General features: G+C 35.3%; 1 protein-coding gene across 1 annotated transcript; it reads right to left on the bottom strand.

Moving 5' to 3' along the window:
- Nucleotides 1–8,906: 8,906 nt before the first annotated feature.
- On the bottom strand, nt 8,907–10,472 carry LOC115990508. The gene is made up of 4 exons (XM_031114336.1): nt 9,839–10,472; nt 9,516–9,724; nt 9,184–9,473; nt 8,907–9,063 (listed from the first exon to the last, which is right to left on the bottom strand). The coding sequence occupies exons 1-4, from the start codon at nt 10,470–10,472 to the stop codon at nt 8,907–8,909; spliced, it is 1,290 nt and encodes a 429-aa protein (XP_030970196.1).
- Between the last annotated feature and the right edge of the window lie 6,951 nt (nt 10,473–17,423).

Genomic DNA, 17,423 nt, shown 5'->3' with positions numbered 1-17,423 from the left:
TAGCTTCAAAAAATGAACACATCTGCACATGAACATATGATTTCAATGTTATTTCCATGTTCATTTATTGAAGTTAGCCTCATGACACCCCTAGTTGTATCAATAGTTTGTAAATGCATAATTTTATTAGACAAACCTGTAAATTAATTGCAAATTGAAATGAATAAAAAATTATGACACTAACCCCAACTCCAAAATTTTTGTGTTCATTTATTGAAGTTAGCCTCATGACACTCCTAGCTGTATCAGTAGTTCGCAAATGCATAATATTATTGGACAAACATGCAAATTAATCTCAAATTAAAATGAATGAAAAATTATGACACTAACCAAAAAAAAAAAACTCTAGAACACGCTATTTCTAAATTCTTGAAACTTAAATCTAGAGTTTATTTTAGACTTAAAAATATATTCAAGAATCCTTTGTGAAATTGGACGTTTGAATAACGGTGATTACCTTTCTTCTAGACGTTTGAACAACGGTGATTACCTTTTTTTTCTGGACGTTTGAACAACGGTGATTACCCTTTTTTTTTTGGTGATAAAGAGAATGGTGCATTTCATATTTTTAATCTTTTTCTCTTTGTTTTATTTTATAGACTCTTTAAGAGAGTTCTAATAGTGTATTGGTATAAAATGAAGAATTAACCCTTTGAGATAAAATTGATAAGAGTAAGGAGTTGATCTGCTCAGAAGCCTTTTTTTTTTTTTTAAATTTATTTATTAAAAAAAAAAATTCCATTTGTGTGATATAATATATAGATATTTGTAAGAGCTCAAAAAATTGGTCCAAACTCATTTAGAATAATGGTACTCAGTACTTCTGGCCAAATACAAATAATTTGTAAGAGAATAGGCTTCCTAAGTCAACTATAATGCTAAGTAGGATCCAAGCATGAAATTAATGAAGTGATGACTTTTAATATGATGAAATGATACACAAGTTAAGTATAAATTCTTCCTCGAGATTGTCCAAGGGTGGATTGTTCATATATATATATTGTTTTTTCTTTCTTTACACAAGTTTATGCACTCAAAAATTTTATGTTGCATGTTTACTATTTTACTAACATTTGTGGGGAATTTATAATAAACTCATGCAATAAGCTTATTAATTTCACAGTATAAATTGTTTGGAGGGTCTAAAACAAAAATTTTCACTTTTAAAATGAAGAACTTGTTTGCTCCAGCAGAGAAATTTTGTTGTACCACCTGTTGTATTAAAAGAAGAACTCGTTTGAAGATCCACAGCAAAAGCTATACTAATTACTAAGTAACTAAGGAATATTAAAGGACAGACTTCGGTCAAGGAGTCTATTCTTTTTTATAAGTCGGTCAATCATGCATGTGATTATTGTCCCTAAAAAGTCGGTTGATGATGTTGCTAACATTGTACATGAAAAAGGTAAAAAAGATATTATTAAAAAAATAAATAAAAAATAAACAAACAAACAAACAAAAAAAATGGTAAAAAGATCAATTCAGTCCTCTGAGCCATCTCCTAAAGCGTAAAATGTAATGGTGAGCATAGTCACTCAAGGATTAGCAAAGGCCATAACGGGGAGCTACATTCATCTATCTTGGTACCAACTTTAATTTCTTGTGGCAACCCCTCACAATAATGCAATTGTGAGTAGAGAACAACTATATAATCAATGTAGTATAAGTTTAAGCCTAATTAATTCTACTTTGTATGCAAATTAAGTCTTATACTTGAGATCCGTTTAGAAACAATTTATTTAACTGAAACTGAAAATTTTTTATTAAAAATGCTGTAAATAAAGCTAAAAATTAGCGGAAATAGTATAGTGAGATTCATGAATAGTATCAAAAAGTATAATGAAACTCATAAATAGTAAGAAAAATAAGCTTTATAGTAAAAGAAGCTGCCCAATATAAGCTGTCCCAATTCCCAAATGCAACCTTGTTCTACAAGTTTCTCAACCATGATTAGTCTATGGTTAATTTTGGGTTTAGCCTATAATATATTCATGTTGGATTCGTTGTAACAAGAATTTTACTTCACTCTTATTATAAAAATACAGCCCTTAAAGGATTCCTTCTTGTACTTAGGCCATCAAGCTGAATCACGTAACACTCACATAATTGAAAAATAAATACCGGTAGATTAAATCATTTGATATACATATAATTTCTATTACATTGTTGATAATTTTTAAATGTTATTATTAATATCGTACCGGAGGCTGTACCAGTTTGACCATCAATAAGATATATTTTGAGAACCGGTTAATACCGGTGTACCGTTTTGGGTTTACCACTATACATATAAAATCGTATATATATATATATATATATATTCCGCTGAATTTAAATCCTATGTCTTTAAGTATATTTAGGCCCAATTCATTATTATCTTTATCCTTCTACAATGGTCCAATCCGTCACATATAAATCTAAATTATTTAATCATTAAAAAAAAAAAAAAACAAAACATGGAACAATTGTAAAAGGTTCAAACCAACAAAGACCCGACCAAATTCACGTGAATTCTGATAGAATTTAATGCCTTATAGGTTACAACCTTAGTTTAACTTTAACCACAGCCACACGTTATTTTCAAAAAGAATAAACACAGCCACATGTTTTGAAAATGCATTGAGAAGCCAGATGCATTGAGAAGCGAAATGCTTTGGGGACGAGAAGGCTGGTGTTAAGCGAAGAAGAAGAGGAGAAGATAGAAAAAAAAGTAAGAAGGAGAGATGCAAATTAACAGAATGAGGCCATGATGCAACGGTAGTCTCTGCCGGAACTTCATCATTGTCTCAGTGTCACAGATCTATTGGTTTTTGTAGCAGTAGGCTTTGCCAGAACTTTCGGCCTGGTATCCATTTACCGGCCAAAACAGCTGGATTTCACCGATATGACCGGTACGTGGCCGGTACGGTCGATATTTTTTCCGGTACGAAACAAAGGAGGTATCTATACTGGTTTACTGGCCGGTATGGTATATTCCGACAGTATCGGTCGGTACGGTACAGAATTGACCTCCTTGGAATAAATACCTTATTTAAAGGCAAAATTGAAAGTATGTGAGTTATTTGATAGTTAATTCTTGCGAAATATGTCACAAAATCCAAAGATCACATGGTAGCTTTTACTTAAACATGTACACATATGAGGTTGATAGTCACTTTCACAATGTAACCAATGCCTAATAACATTCCCAATTGTAAAAATGAGCCTTTAGACACATTGATCCTTGCCTTAGATCAGCCTAACACAATAACTCATGTTACAGAGATAAATGTGAGGTGCTGACATCTTGCTAATTGCATGATTCCCTCTAAGCAACAATCTAAATGTGAGTTGCTAAGTGTTAACATCTCACCAATCACCTTGGTCTAACCCAATTGTTCACCTAATCATTATCTAAGATCGATCAGCCAAACAAAACAACTTGTGTCACAGAGATAAATGTGAAACACTAATATCTCACCAATTGCCTCAATCCCTCTAACTCTCTAAATATGAGATACTGATATCTTGTCACTTGCTTTAATCCAACACAAGTGTCTCATTCAAGAGTAGGAATGACGTACCATAATATCCCATTACATATTTTGATGAAAGATTATAGTTTGGACTTTGGAGAGAATCCAAATAATGAGGCTTTAATGTAATTTTTTTTGGGTTGAGAATGCAACTTAACCCTAAAGCCTAAGTTTAAAGATTTGGTTTAACGATGTTATATTAATTTCTCAGATTTTTATTTTCTTACATGTGGGTGCACTCAAACAAACTATTTGGTTGAATTGTAAAATGATATATATTGATTTATTTTTATTTTTATAAGTTTAAAGGTTTGGTTTAACGTTGTTATATTAATTTCTCAGCTTTTTATTTTCTAACATGTGAGTATACTCAAACAAACTATTTTGTTGAATTGTAGAATGATAATTGATTTTTTTTTTTTTTTTAAAGAAGAATATATGGGTGGGTTTTGCTTTTTTTTTTTCCTCACCTTCCAGAAAACCAACCCCCAAAATATTGAGCAAATAGAAATCTAAACTAATTGAAACCCTAAATTGTTTTTTTTTTTTTTTTTTTAATTATAAAAAAATAATTGTTATGAATGCAATGACATTCAATTTTTTTCCCAACAACTTGGAAAAGAGATGTTAATAAACCTAAATACAAAAGCTTAACTAGCAATTTTGCATCTCAAAAATCAAGAATGACGGTTTTTTAAACCCAGAAAAAATATATAAAATTAAATAAATAATATTTAATTCATATATTTTTTTATGAGATATTTAATTAATAAAAAATTATTACAAAATTATTGCTTTAAACCTCAAAATATATCGAGTTGCCTCTAAAGATAGATAACCTCTTTTGAATTTTTCCTGTCTTGAATCTTGATCAAAAGGTAAGATATTTATCAGTTTTAATTTTTAAATTAAGGCAAGTATGGGCTCCAAGGTAAAACATTATCCGATTGCCTATCTCAAAATATGTATCCATTACAGTATTAAGAAGAGAATCAAGATAAAAAAAAATATCTTGATGCACATAAATATTATTATTATTTTTTTCTTAATTACGCTGTTTTCATCAACATTTGGCTCTTGGTGTGTGCATGTGTTTTGAGAAAAAATTATTATATACTCCTAGAGTATACTCCCTCCATCTCACAAGGATGTAGATCTTAACAACTTGTGTTTTACGCTGTTCCAACAGTGATTGAAACATCAAATCTACCCAATTATTTAGTGAAAATAATTGGAAGGGAATGAAAAAATCGTGCAAGACAACTTTTTTTTTGAGAAGGAAACTTAATGCATATTATTAAACTTGAAATGCCAAATTGGCTACATCTTGTTTTGCTACAGAAAGTAAATTGTGAGGAACTTCCTCCATCCATGTTGAATAATTAGTAACATGAATCAAAAATCTAGCTAGACTATGTGCTAGTTTATTGCCGTCTCTTCTACAATAAGAGTATAGCAATTTTGTGTATAAACCTGAAAAATGAGTAGCATCCAGTATGAGGGGCTCCACTGAGGCCATGGTTGCTCTGCCTGTCTTTAAAGAGTTTACAATCAGTTTTGAGTCTCCTTCAAGAATTGCTTCAGTAAGGCCTAATTCATGCCCAAATTCCAGAGTCCGTGCTGCTGCAATCGCCTCAATCTCTGCTGGTTGAAGTGCTTGGGAAATACTCTGAGCTAAGGACGCAAGAATTGCACTTGTGTGAGTACGAACCACCACGCCAATACCGCTTCTGTTCTCATTCCTGAAAATGGTGCCATCATAGTTAATCTTTACTAAGTTTGCGTTAGGTGGCTTCCATTTTTCTTTTGGTTTCAACGGAGCTGAAGGAATCAGTGGGAGCACTGCTAAATATTCAGTTAGTTTCTCTTTTGCCTGCAATGTAAGCTAATCCGAAGTGCAGCAAGCTTTCTTGTTTTGAACTTGGTTTCGCTGGTGCCAAATTCCCCTTCTGATCATCACAAAGAGCTCCCTGTTTCCATGGTTCATAAGCACCCATGACCAACTCCTTGAAACTTGCCACACCTGAAGTTTCTTGAGAATTCCACTCAGTATTTGTCCATACTAAGTCGAGCTCGTTGCAAGTCCACAACGCATGAAGTGTTGTTTCCTCTGCATTTCTGCACCGTTCACACCGATCATTTTCTGTAATATGTCTCCACTTTAGGTTGGCTTTAGTGGGAATGGCCTCTCCACAAGCACGCCACAAGAAGTTTTTCACTTTGTTAGGAACTCGCAAGCCCCAAATACTTTGCCAAAACTCCTTCTCTCCATTCTGTACTGCCTCCATCCCTTCCTCTTCTTCTTCCATCTTCAGAAACCGGTAGCCCGATTTACATGAATAAGTTCTGCTCTGTGTCCACGGGCAGAACAGCTTGTCATTCACTGGGTGTCTCAACAAAGGGATTCTCTTCACAAGTTTAGCTTCCTCTGGAACAAAAAGCCCATCTATCAATTGCTCATTCCATGTTTGGCTATCCTCATTTATCAACACATTCACTGTGGTCTCCTCCCAGCCCTCTAGCATTGGAGATTGGACACGGGTAGGATGTTTGCGTGGTAGCCATGTGTGTTGCCAAATCTGGACATCCTTCCCGTTACCAATTCTCCAACAAGTCCCACGTTTGATCACATCACTACCATGTAAAATGCTTTTCCAAGCATATGAACAATGACTAGACTCCACTACTTCCATTATTGTGCAATTTGGAAAGAACCGGGGTTTGAAGATCTTGTAGAATAGAGAGCCTTGATCTTGCAATAAGCGCCATGCTTGCTTAGCCAAGAGAGAGTCATTGTGTAAAGCTAGGTCACGGAAACCCTTACCACCCTTATTTTTGGACTTCGTGATTTCACTCCATTTTAACCAATGAATTTTTCTTTTTTCTCCCCTTTGTCCCCACCAAAATTTTCTTATCATCACCTCAATTTCATTGCACAAACCCATTGGTAATTTGAAGCAATCCATTGCATAGGTTGGGATGACTTGGATGACTGCTTTAATGAGAACCTCTCTTCCGACTTAGGAAAGGAGTTTTCCTTCCCATCCTTGCAATTTTCTCCATACTCTCTCTTTGATATAGTTGAAACTCACTTTTTTTCCTTTCCCGGTCAAGGAAGGTAGCCCCAGTATTTTTCATAGTGTCGAAATTCACGAACTCCAAGAATCCCTTTAATGATTTGTCTGTTGGCTTCAGTAACTAACTTGCTAAAGAATAAGGTTGTTTTGTCTCTGTTAATTTTCTGGCCTGAGACATCTTCATATACTGATAGCAGGTCCATCACTTTACTACATTTTGTGGAATTGGCCCTACAAAACAGAAGGCTATCATCTGCAAAAAACAATGGGTTAGTTTAGGCCCTTGTTTGCACAACCTAAATCCAATGATATCTCCATTGTTGGCTGCCTTTTTTATGAAGCCATGTAGGCCCTCAGTACACAAGAGGAACAGGAATGGGGAAAGGGGGTCGTCTTGTCTAAGACCCCTTGAGGGATGAATCAACCTTTTCTGTTCGCCATTCACAAGTATGGAATAGGTTACAGTTTTGACACACACCATGATAAGACCTATCCATTGTTCACAAAACCTCATTTTTCTCATCACCTTTTCCAAAAACACCCATTCAACCCTATCATATGCTTTACTCATATCAAGGTTCAAAGCTATAAACCCATTTGAACCAGAATTATAATGTTTCATGGTATGCAAAGTTTCAAAGGCAATGAGAATATTATCGGAAATGAGGCATCCTTTAGCAAAAGCTGATTGGTGTTCAGTAATGATATTATTGAGGAATTTTTTTAAGCCAATTAGCAACGACTTTAGAAAAGATTTTATAAAGAACATTGCATAGACTTATGGGGTGGTAATTTGACACACAACTAGGATTTTTCTTTTTTGAGATAAGAGTGATAAATGTATGATTTACTGGGTGTGGGAGAGTACCTGAGTGTAGCCATGATAACACCGAATGAGTCACATCCTCTTCAATCAAAGGCTAGAAATGTTGGAAGAATAAAGGGGGCATTCCATCTGGACCAGGAGCCTTTATCAGAGCCATCTGTTTCAAAGCTTGTACTACTTCCCATTCCTCAAACTTGCATATGAATTCTTGATTCATATCATCCGAGACAAGTTGTGGAATTTGATCCAGGACCTCCTGGTGTAGTGACGGATTAGAGGTTGTGAAAAGTTCCTGATAGAAGTTGATGAGGACCCCTCCTATCTCATTCGGCTCTACCTTCCAACTCCCATGTGAATCATTAATTCCCAAGATAAAATTTTTCCTAAACCGATGAGAGGCCCGGGTATGGAAAAATTTTGTATTACCATCTCCATTTTTCTGCCAAAGAATACGAGAGCGTTGATTCCACATCCTAACTTCTCGGTCCATCAATACATTAATCTCCTCTTTCAAAGCTTTAATCCGCAAATTGCTACTTGTTCTTACAGCCACGGCTTCTTCTTCAATAAGCAATTCTCGCTTCTTCTTTAATTCCCTCCGGACATTGCCAAACACATTATAATTCCACCAAGATAGGTCTTTACCACACTTGTCAATTTTTCCAATGATTTCACTATCTGAATCCCTTGCTATACACGACCTCCAAGCAACTTTAACAACCTCACCACACCTACTATCTGAAAGCCACATTTCCTCAAACCTAAATGGCTTCTTATATGATGGAATTTCAATACCTGTAGGATTGATGAACAAAGGGCAATGATCTGAGGAAAGGCAAGGTAGATGGAATACCCGAGTGCCAGGAAACTTCATGAACCATTGGTTGGTAGCTAGTCCACGATCAAGTCTCTCCCATATTGAATGTCTATCTATATAATGTTTACTCCATGTGAAATTCAGTCCAATGTACCCCAAATCCATAAAACCACATTTGTCAATAACATCCCTAAATGCTTGCGACTGACCATGGGCACGAATAGCTCCACCCACCTTTTCCTCCTGTCTGGTGATTTCATTGAAATCCCCCGCACATAGCCAAGGGATGTGTGGTTTATCATTGAGGGTTCGAAGTTTTGACCATGCTTCATGTCGTCTTACTGTCACTGGTTCCCCATAGAAGCCTGTGAATTGCCATCCTTGTGATGTATTTTTCTCGACAAGTACATCAATACAATATTTCGATGAATCCTCCACTGTGATTATGATCTCTTCCTTCCATAAAAGAACCAAACCACCACCTCTATTTCCACTCTCAACTGACCACTTATTTCTGAAATCAAAATTACGTAACACTTGATCTAGCCTTGCATCATCTGCCCATGTCTCGGCTAAAAACATGACAGTAAGATCTTTTGCTTGGATGTAATCCCCAAGCTCTCTCACTGTACGTGGGTTCCCAAGCCTACGACAGTTCCACACTAAGAGACTCATTGTGATTGGCGGGGTTGATCATCAGCCTCCGCCTTTGTAGAAGAGTTAATCTCAAAGGAAACCATGTGTTTTTTACTTGGTAAACCATTGAGATTGGATAGTTGCTCATGAGATCTTTTTGTTTGTAAAACTGAAACTTCCTTGTCGTTAATACTGTTTTTGTTTTTCAGTACAGCCTGATTAGGTACACGTTTACAGGTCCTTTGTTGCTATGTGGGTTTTTTTTCTTGTTTCCTAGTTACGTGTGATTGGGCTGTAGCCTGAATTTCGAACCCCTGTGCATGGAAAACCCTAGCCGCCTCTACTTCCTTGTTAGAAACCCTAGCCGCCTCTAATTCCTCATTAATTGCATGGCTTAAATTCCGTATCCTTGTATCCTCATTATTAGGAGCTGACCGGACATTTAATTTGGAAAAATCCTCATCAATCTCGGCAAGTGTGGATAGGAAAGGATCATGTTGCACTGAAACAGGTGGAGAATTACTCGGCTCATTATTATGCACCGAATTCGGACTGTAAAAGGAGGAAAATTCATTCCTTGCCTCGTTTATTGGAGAGTTATTCTTCAATTTAAACTCCTCATTACCCAACGGCTATACTTGAACCTGTAGCTGTTCAGCAACGGGTGGGGAATAAATGTGTCCCTTTGTAACCGTTCCCCTTAAAGGAGACATTGAATTCTTGGTCTGAGTAAATTCCACATCAGCCAAACTTTCCTGTGGTGGCTGAACCACCGTGGACTGAGCATGACGTTTCCTTGGATTGGTCGAATTCTGAGGAGTGGAGGAAACTCCATTTGGTTTCTTGAACAAACCTGGAACAGTAACCAGGTTTTTCCTAGTCCAGCTTGTAGGTGAAGCTCGTAACCAAGAGCCGAACTGCTGGTTTTCAGCTTTAAGTGACCCTTCACTTTCCAACTAGGTCTCACAATCTCTATCGTCATGGTTGAGACATCCGTACCAATAACAGATATTTGGTAGGCGCTCATACTTGAAAGATACACAAATTTCCTTGCCTTGCCCTGACACCCTTCTTCCTTGGCTCAAAGGAATAGTAATATCCACTCTAACCCGAACCCTCATAAAACTTCCACCCTCCCCTTCAGCTTCAGGCTTCTTGATGACCGTATCAACTTGGCTACAAATCCCCGCGGCCACCTTTTGATTCATAAATCTAACTGGAATGTCGTGTACTTGTACCCAAAAGGAAGTGTAATTGAACTTTAACTCTTCAACTGGCGTATCCTTATCATAGCGTTGCAACACCATGAGGTGTTTATCAAAGCTCCAAGGCTCGTTCTCAAGAATAGTTTCAACTTCATGCTTGTTGTCAAAAATAAAAAGGACTATGTGATTCCCCATATTCTTGACTTTGAAACCAGTTTTTGATCTCCACAAAGGCTGAAAAGTTGAGGCTATAGCTTCCATATTCAGCGCTCTTCTTGTGAAGAATTTTGCTGCAATGATAAATTCTAGCGTGGCCATCTCTTCCTCTAGATCGAAGGTAGGCCCTTCTCGGTCCGAAAGTGATAAACCTTTGCAATGGTTTGCTAGTTCATCCATGACTATTGTGTTTCCCCACCCAAAATAAAATAACCACAAACCTTAAGGATAAACTTGTTATCCTAAGGGACTTAAGCACCTACAAGTAAGGACAGAGAATTCTACAGCCTAGGAGAAGCTTTGAGAGGAACTTTCACTAGTGACAGAGAAACTAATTTCTTTAGTCATTTTTCTCTAGCCTCTCTCTTGACACACTTTTCCTATCATGGATCTTGGATCATTGCAAGACAACTTTAATGAGCACGTGTGGTGCATTGAATATAAATTAGATATCTTACAACTTTATCACTTAAATAGCAAACAACTTTTAAAGGAGAAATGTGAATCTACTTGCCACATTATAACTTTTGTTTTTTATACAAGATAAAAATTTTACTCTAGTCTAATTTAAATGTATATGTGTGTGAAACTCTTTTTTAGAGATTTGATTTCCAGCCCTTATCCCCCACACTTCATAAGCACTTATACTTATGGAGTGACCACTGTATCAAAGTTGCATAATAGTCACATTATAACTTAAATGGCAAACAACTTTTGTAAGAGAAATGTGATTCTGCTTGCCACATTTTAAAAAGATATAGGTATTTGTTGTCTTTGAAACAAGCATGCCTCTGTCTCTGTGTGACCATAATACATTTTCAATTGAAATTAATTGTACTAGATAAGATAAGCAATAAAAAACCTGAGCGATACAGAAGGTCTTCTAAAATTTCAAAAATTCTAGTCAATCAAATTCCTACCTACCCCCTTTCTTAAAAAAAAAAAAAAAAACACAATTCCTACCTACCCCAAAATTAAAGATAAAAATACAAAGCAATATTTGGTTAAAATTTCCCCCTTTTACTTTTACTGGTTAAAATTTCCCCCTTTTACTTTTACTGTTGCTGTTGGAAATTTTCTTGCACTTCCGAACTTCTTGAACAAGTCTTTTTTTTTTTCTTTTTTTGAGAAACAACTTCTTGAACAAGTCTCGTTGTCTCAATTCCAAAAAGAGTACTTGCGGGCTGAGCACGTTGAAAAAACAAACCAATAAGCACCCAATTAATTGGGCTGCGGTCCATTGGATTTTAGCTTCTTCTTTGAGTCCTGAGGGTTTGACATCAACCAACACCATATTGGCCCAACATTAGCCCAGACAGAGAGAAAATGGAGGGTCTCCTAATTCGTTCAAAAAATAAATAATAAAAAAGGAAAAAAGAAAGTAGGACTAGGGCCATGTATGTAGATACTCCACTAGTAAAATTTCTCATTCGTTCAAATTTTTTAAATATATATATATATTTCAAAACTTTAGAGAGTTCTGTATATTTCTTTTAAAGCTTAATTTGTTAAAAATGATTTACTTAAACCTCAAAGTTTTTAAAAATAAAATAAAATAAACGTTTCATTTTATAGTTTAAGATGATTTTATTTAAATCTTAGAATTTTGGGTAAGTTTCATTTAAATTTCTTTTATTCCAGCTAGTCATGTGATGTTTAATTGTGTTTACAGAAAGAAAAAAGAAAAGAAAAGAAAAGAAACTTGCCCATTAATTTTAAATAAAAAATTTTGTTTAAAAAATCATCTTCTATTTGTTATGAAATCTAATTTTAACAACAGACGAACCTATGAATCTAATCGATTTGATCCGATCTAATGAGGTGCTTAATGGGTTTATGTGTTGAACATGCAAATAACCAGATTTGACCAACAAAGGCATACCAACTTTCATTATATTGCCGATGTTGTTGTCCTCCTACTTAAGATTTTATGTGTAGGGACTGGGTTCGCGCACTTCTTTCGTGGTAGAAGTGGATTCAAGCCCAATTAGCCCAATACAATAAATTTCTAGAGAGTAGATTCGAGAGCTAGGTTTTAGCGAGGATTGCAACGATTGGACATGGTCATGAATGGGTTGAATAACAGATACGCAGGCTAAAACAGGAAACTTTGTCCTCGGGCCTCTCGTCCGAGGAGCTTAATGTTCTTATTATTTCTTTTACGCTAGGTTACAATGGTCCTAGAGACGATACATAATGCTACTCACCTCTCTCTCTTTTTCTCCCTTTCCCTTTCATGGAGGAATTCTTACATTATATAGCCCTTCTCAGTTAATCTTGACATTCCATCTGTTGATCAGGCAGGTAACTACTTGAGTGTTTGTCTCATCAGCTGCCTTCCCCCACCTTTTATTAGTTGCAGCAACCGAAACCACACTGTTCAGGGGTCATTTCCTCATTAATACGGCCAGGACGTTTGTTGGCGCATTTAATGCAGAGGTGACAGCTTTTCCTTGAACCGCTCCTACACTGTACCCCCGTGCGCGTCCTACCGTACTCGCCCTTTTTTCTGGGAGCACTCTGGGGGCTGCCTTTAATGGCGTGCTGTTCTTTCCTTCTAGATTTTGGGATGCTGAGGACAGGATCGTTCTCGGCTACATCTCTAGGCCATTTGGACTTTCGTTGCACGTCCTTGACAACGTCTCTTCTCGGGGCGGGCCTTGGGCCCTAGTGTAAAGTGGGTCGAGATCACAAATTCTCTGGCACCACATTATGCATTTATAAAAGAATCTACTAGGAAGTTATCGTTTATTTTATTACAAAATCTAGTTTTGACAATATTTATGACTGAAATGTCTACTTCATAATTGCAAGAGAGACTAAAAGAATAATTAAAAGTACAACCATTCTAGAAAAGAAATATTGTGAACCACGAAAGTTAAAAATTTGATATATTATCAATAGAGTGAAACTAAGGATATTACAAATTTTACTATGTAAATCTTACAAATTGATGTGTCATTAATCATTAAGAAAAAAACAATTCAAAGTTTCAAACATTCATCTTTTATATATATATAATTGAAATAATTTGATTTTTGGCTGACTTCATAATATATTATTTTCACAATATTCTATATATTTTTTAATTGATTTTAAAATATGCACTCGACACATTGATTCGCGTTCTTTTTTTTTTTTTTTTTTTTTTTTTTTTTTTTTTTTGTTTCTCGATTTGCACTAATTCAGGCCAAGTCGTGCCAGTTCGGCGCCGATTTAGGGTGAGTTGCGCTGATTACGGTCAAAATACATGTTAAAAAAATAAAAAAAAATAAAAACTTGAGTGGATTTCTTATTTAGTTATTAACTTATTATATATTTGTCTAATTATTTGTACATTAAACAACTTAAATTGAAATTATTGAATTATTTGTAGTTATTATTGCTCTTAAATTGGTATATATTTACCATTATATGAAAATATATTTAATAATTTGTAAATAAAAATATATTTAATAATTTATTAGTAAACGTATCTTGCCGCACCTGCACCCTACTTTTTCAAAAATTGCCGAGTCCCGCACCTGCATCCACACCCGCACCCAAACCCAAATCTGCACCCGTGCTTTATAGTTAATAAGTGCATCGACTTCTGATGGTGATTGATCCTATGTCATGTCTATGTGAGTTGATACTTGATACTATCCACTCTTAATTTATGTGTAAGTGTATAAATGTATATATCAATGCTTTCTTCTTTTATTGGTTTTTATGAGAAATTTAGGATCCACTCTTAATTGTTGCTTGTTGGTTCTGGTGTAGTTATTCTTAGCTAATCAAGAGCAAGCTAATAGAGGTGCAGACAAAGATTTCTGGAAATCTATACTAGATCTCATTCCTTATGAGGTTATTCAGTGCCTAAATCCTAGGAAACCCATTGATCTTTCAAGGATGTACCAAATTCTGGTCAAGCTCTCTAGCTCCGCATTTTGGATGAATATTCCAGAAGATATATTGATGCAAATTTTCTTGCGACTACCTGTGACCTCCCTCATTCGCTTTCGAATATTTTCAAAAGATTGATATAAGATGATAAGCAGCACTCGTTTTATCAAACAACAACTGAAGTTGGCCATCAAGAGTAATGCGGATATTAAGCTGTTCATGAAAGACCTTGATGGCAAAGTTTATTCAGTTGGATTCTCTGTGACTCAATACATGTACTTATCAAAGCAGATTGCTCTCCCATTTTCCTCTAAAGACCACGTACTGAACTTTTTGGGCTACTTGCCGCATATTAGAGGTTGTTGCCATGGATTATTGTGCATTATTGTGCACTTTGATGATAGTCCGAATAAGGTTGTGATATTGAATCCTTACATCAAAAAATATAAAACAATTTATCGAAACAGGCACCATATTCCATGGCAACTAGGTTAGCATTCTGGTATTATCCTCTTGAAGATGAATATGTAGTTTTGAAAATGAATTCTCGATTGGAAGTCATGAGGTATAGCCTAAAATCTGATTCTTGGAAGGAAATTGATTTTCCAATGGAAGAAATAGCATTGATTAGTTTTAGTTATGATTCGGTGGCAATCAATACGAATGGGGCATTTCATTGGTTGACTTGATTGCCGAACAAGGTTTCGATTCTAATTTTTAATCTTTTTAGTGAAAAGTTGATGCTATTTGATATCCCAGTTCAGCCAAGCAAAGAACAAAGGAGGAGGACTTATTTGCAAGTCTTGAATGGGAAGTTGTGCTTCAGTTTGAATTTCGGGTATAGTGTTGATATATGGGTTTGATGGAGTATGGGAAAAGCAACTCTTGGCATAAAATTTATGGATTGAATTTTGCCAAGATTAATCCACAGCCATTGGCAATATATAGACCCCTATTGGTTTCTGAAGATGGCAGGCAACTCTTATTAGAAAAGGGCATTGGTTTGAAAACAAAACTACTATGGTATGACTTAGAAACAGAGAGTGCAAGGTGGGCTAGGTTTGAAAGTTTACCCGAAGGATTTATCACAATTGTTAGTATTGGGACCTTACTTTTGCTGGATGAAATGATGGCATAAATATTATGTAGAAAACTTCATTTTGTGGCATATATTTTCTTATATGGCTTTTCCTTATTACAAATGTTCCAATGACTTCTTTTTTTCATGTGAAGTCACATACTGAAAATTTTCATATTTTTTTGGGTATATTAATTTGAGTAGAAAAAATGACAACATAGTTCTGCAAATTAATTAAAAAAAACAACATTAACAATGATGTTAGTGCTTAAAATTTGATTGATACACGATATAAGCCAAGATGGCTTAGCTAGCTAGTTCGATTCATACTTTTAAAGCTTATATATCATTAAATAAATCCAAGAGAAGTAAATCCAAGATATTTGAAGCCCATGTCTCAAGTGACATATTAGAAAGGTGAGTGAGTCTTGATCCTACTTTGCGATATCTTTTTCTAATTTAGTCCACCTTATCAAATGAGATAATAAATTTTCAATTTATAGGTAGGGGAACGAATCTCATAATAGATTAGACATGTGTTGGGTTAGAAAGTCATGGCAATACATGTTATTTATGCTTAACATAAGCACATCCCATGTAAGGTTGTAAAGGAGACCACTACAAGAAAAAAGACTTAATACAATGAAAAAAGTCGTTGCAATAATAACTAATGTTGTTGTAAAAGGTGTTATTGCAACGAAAAAAATGTTGATGCAAACCGTTGTAATAAACTCAGAGGTAATAGGTTTATGCAACACTAGATTTTTGTTGCAACAAATTCCATATATTGCAATGATTTATATATTGCAACAATTTTGGTACACCTTTAAGTTTGCTCCATAACCAATTTTGCCCACACATCAATGCATTTAAGGTATCATGATGAAGACAGCTATGGTGTGGACTCAACAATCTCCTGTTAGTGCTAAAAGCTGACTCTGAGGTAATTGTTGTCATAGGAATAGCCAAAATATCCCTTGCAATGCGTTGCAAGGTAGGATACTTACTACCAATATGCTTCCACCAATCCAAAACATCAAATTGTTCAGTTCTAGGTGCCACTTTCTCACTAGTATAAAGTTCAAACTCCGATATAATATCCTTACCCCTTTGGCCTATGTTATTAGTCACATTACTAACAAACAAATCATAGTCCCTCATTGTATCATCATGTTCATGTGCAGCACTTGATGTAGATGTAGAAGATAAAGCTTGAGAATAAATGACTCCTCTATCAATGTTTTCTATGACATACTCCGCAAATAACTCAAAAAGAAGGTTCTTAACCTTGTCAGTTTCTTCGTTAGCCTTACCGTCATACATTTTATTAAAATAAAATGTCAATAACATCAATATATATCTTGGATCTAAAAGAATAGCCAAACTCATGATTTCATTAACGTCACTCCAATATTTATCAAACTTAGCTTACATTTTTGCTGCCATTTTCTTAACCAACTCATCTTCACTTGAAAGCCATTGATTTATTTCCATCTTCACCTAGAAGACCGAAGAAAAATAATGATTATCCGTAGGGTAGGCAGTACCAGAAAACAACTCGGTAACTTTATGAAAGTAACCAAACTTCTCACAAACAATTTGTGCTACCTCTCAATCCCTATCAGTTAGAGCAGATTGATACTGAGGCTCACAACACAGTAAATGGGGAAGGACATTTTTATAAATCAAGGCAGTTGAAAGCATCAAATATGTAGAGTTCCAACGAGTCCTACAAGCAAGTACTAGTTCCTTAGTACTTGCAATATGTGATTGGCGAGATATTTTTTCAAAAATTTATGTTCTTTTTGGCTATTGTGTCCAAAAATATACACTACTTCGAACCTTCTCAATACTATCACCAACTACATTCAAACCCTTTAGAACAACCAAATTCAGAATATGTGAAGCACAACGCACATGCAACAATTTTCCACCTAAAATAAGTGAACTAGTTTGAAGCTTATCCGAAATAAGTTTCATCATGCCATCATTGTTGCTAGCATTATCTACAGTTATGGCAGATAACTTCAAATCAAGCTTCCAATCAAAAAGACACTCCAAAAGGATTTTAGAAAAAGAATACTTATCATGTGGAGATGGCATATGAATAAACCTAAAAAAAAAATGAACATAAATATGGTTAACGAAAGAAAGAAAAAAGCTGCAAA

This window comes from Quercus lobata, chromosome 5 (genome assembly GCF_001633185.2).
Source record: "Quercus lobata isolate SW786 chromosome 5, ValleyOak3.0 Primary Assembly, whole genome shotgun sequence".
Classification (NCBI taxonomy): domain Eukaryota; kingdom Viridiplantae; phylum Streptophyta; class Magnoliopsida; order Fagales; family Fagaceae; genus Quercus; species Quercus lobata.
The sequence above is the reverse complement of the archived record's forward strand: the minus strand, read 5'-3'. Positions and strand labels throughout refer to the sequence as shown.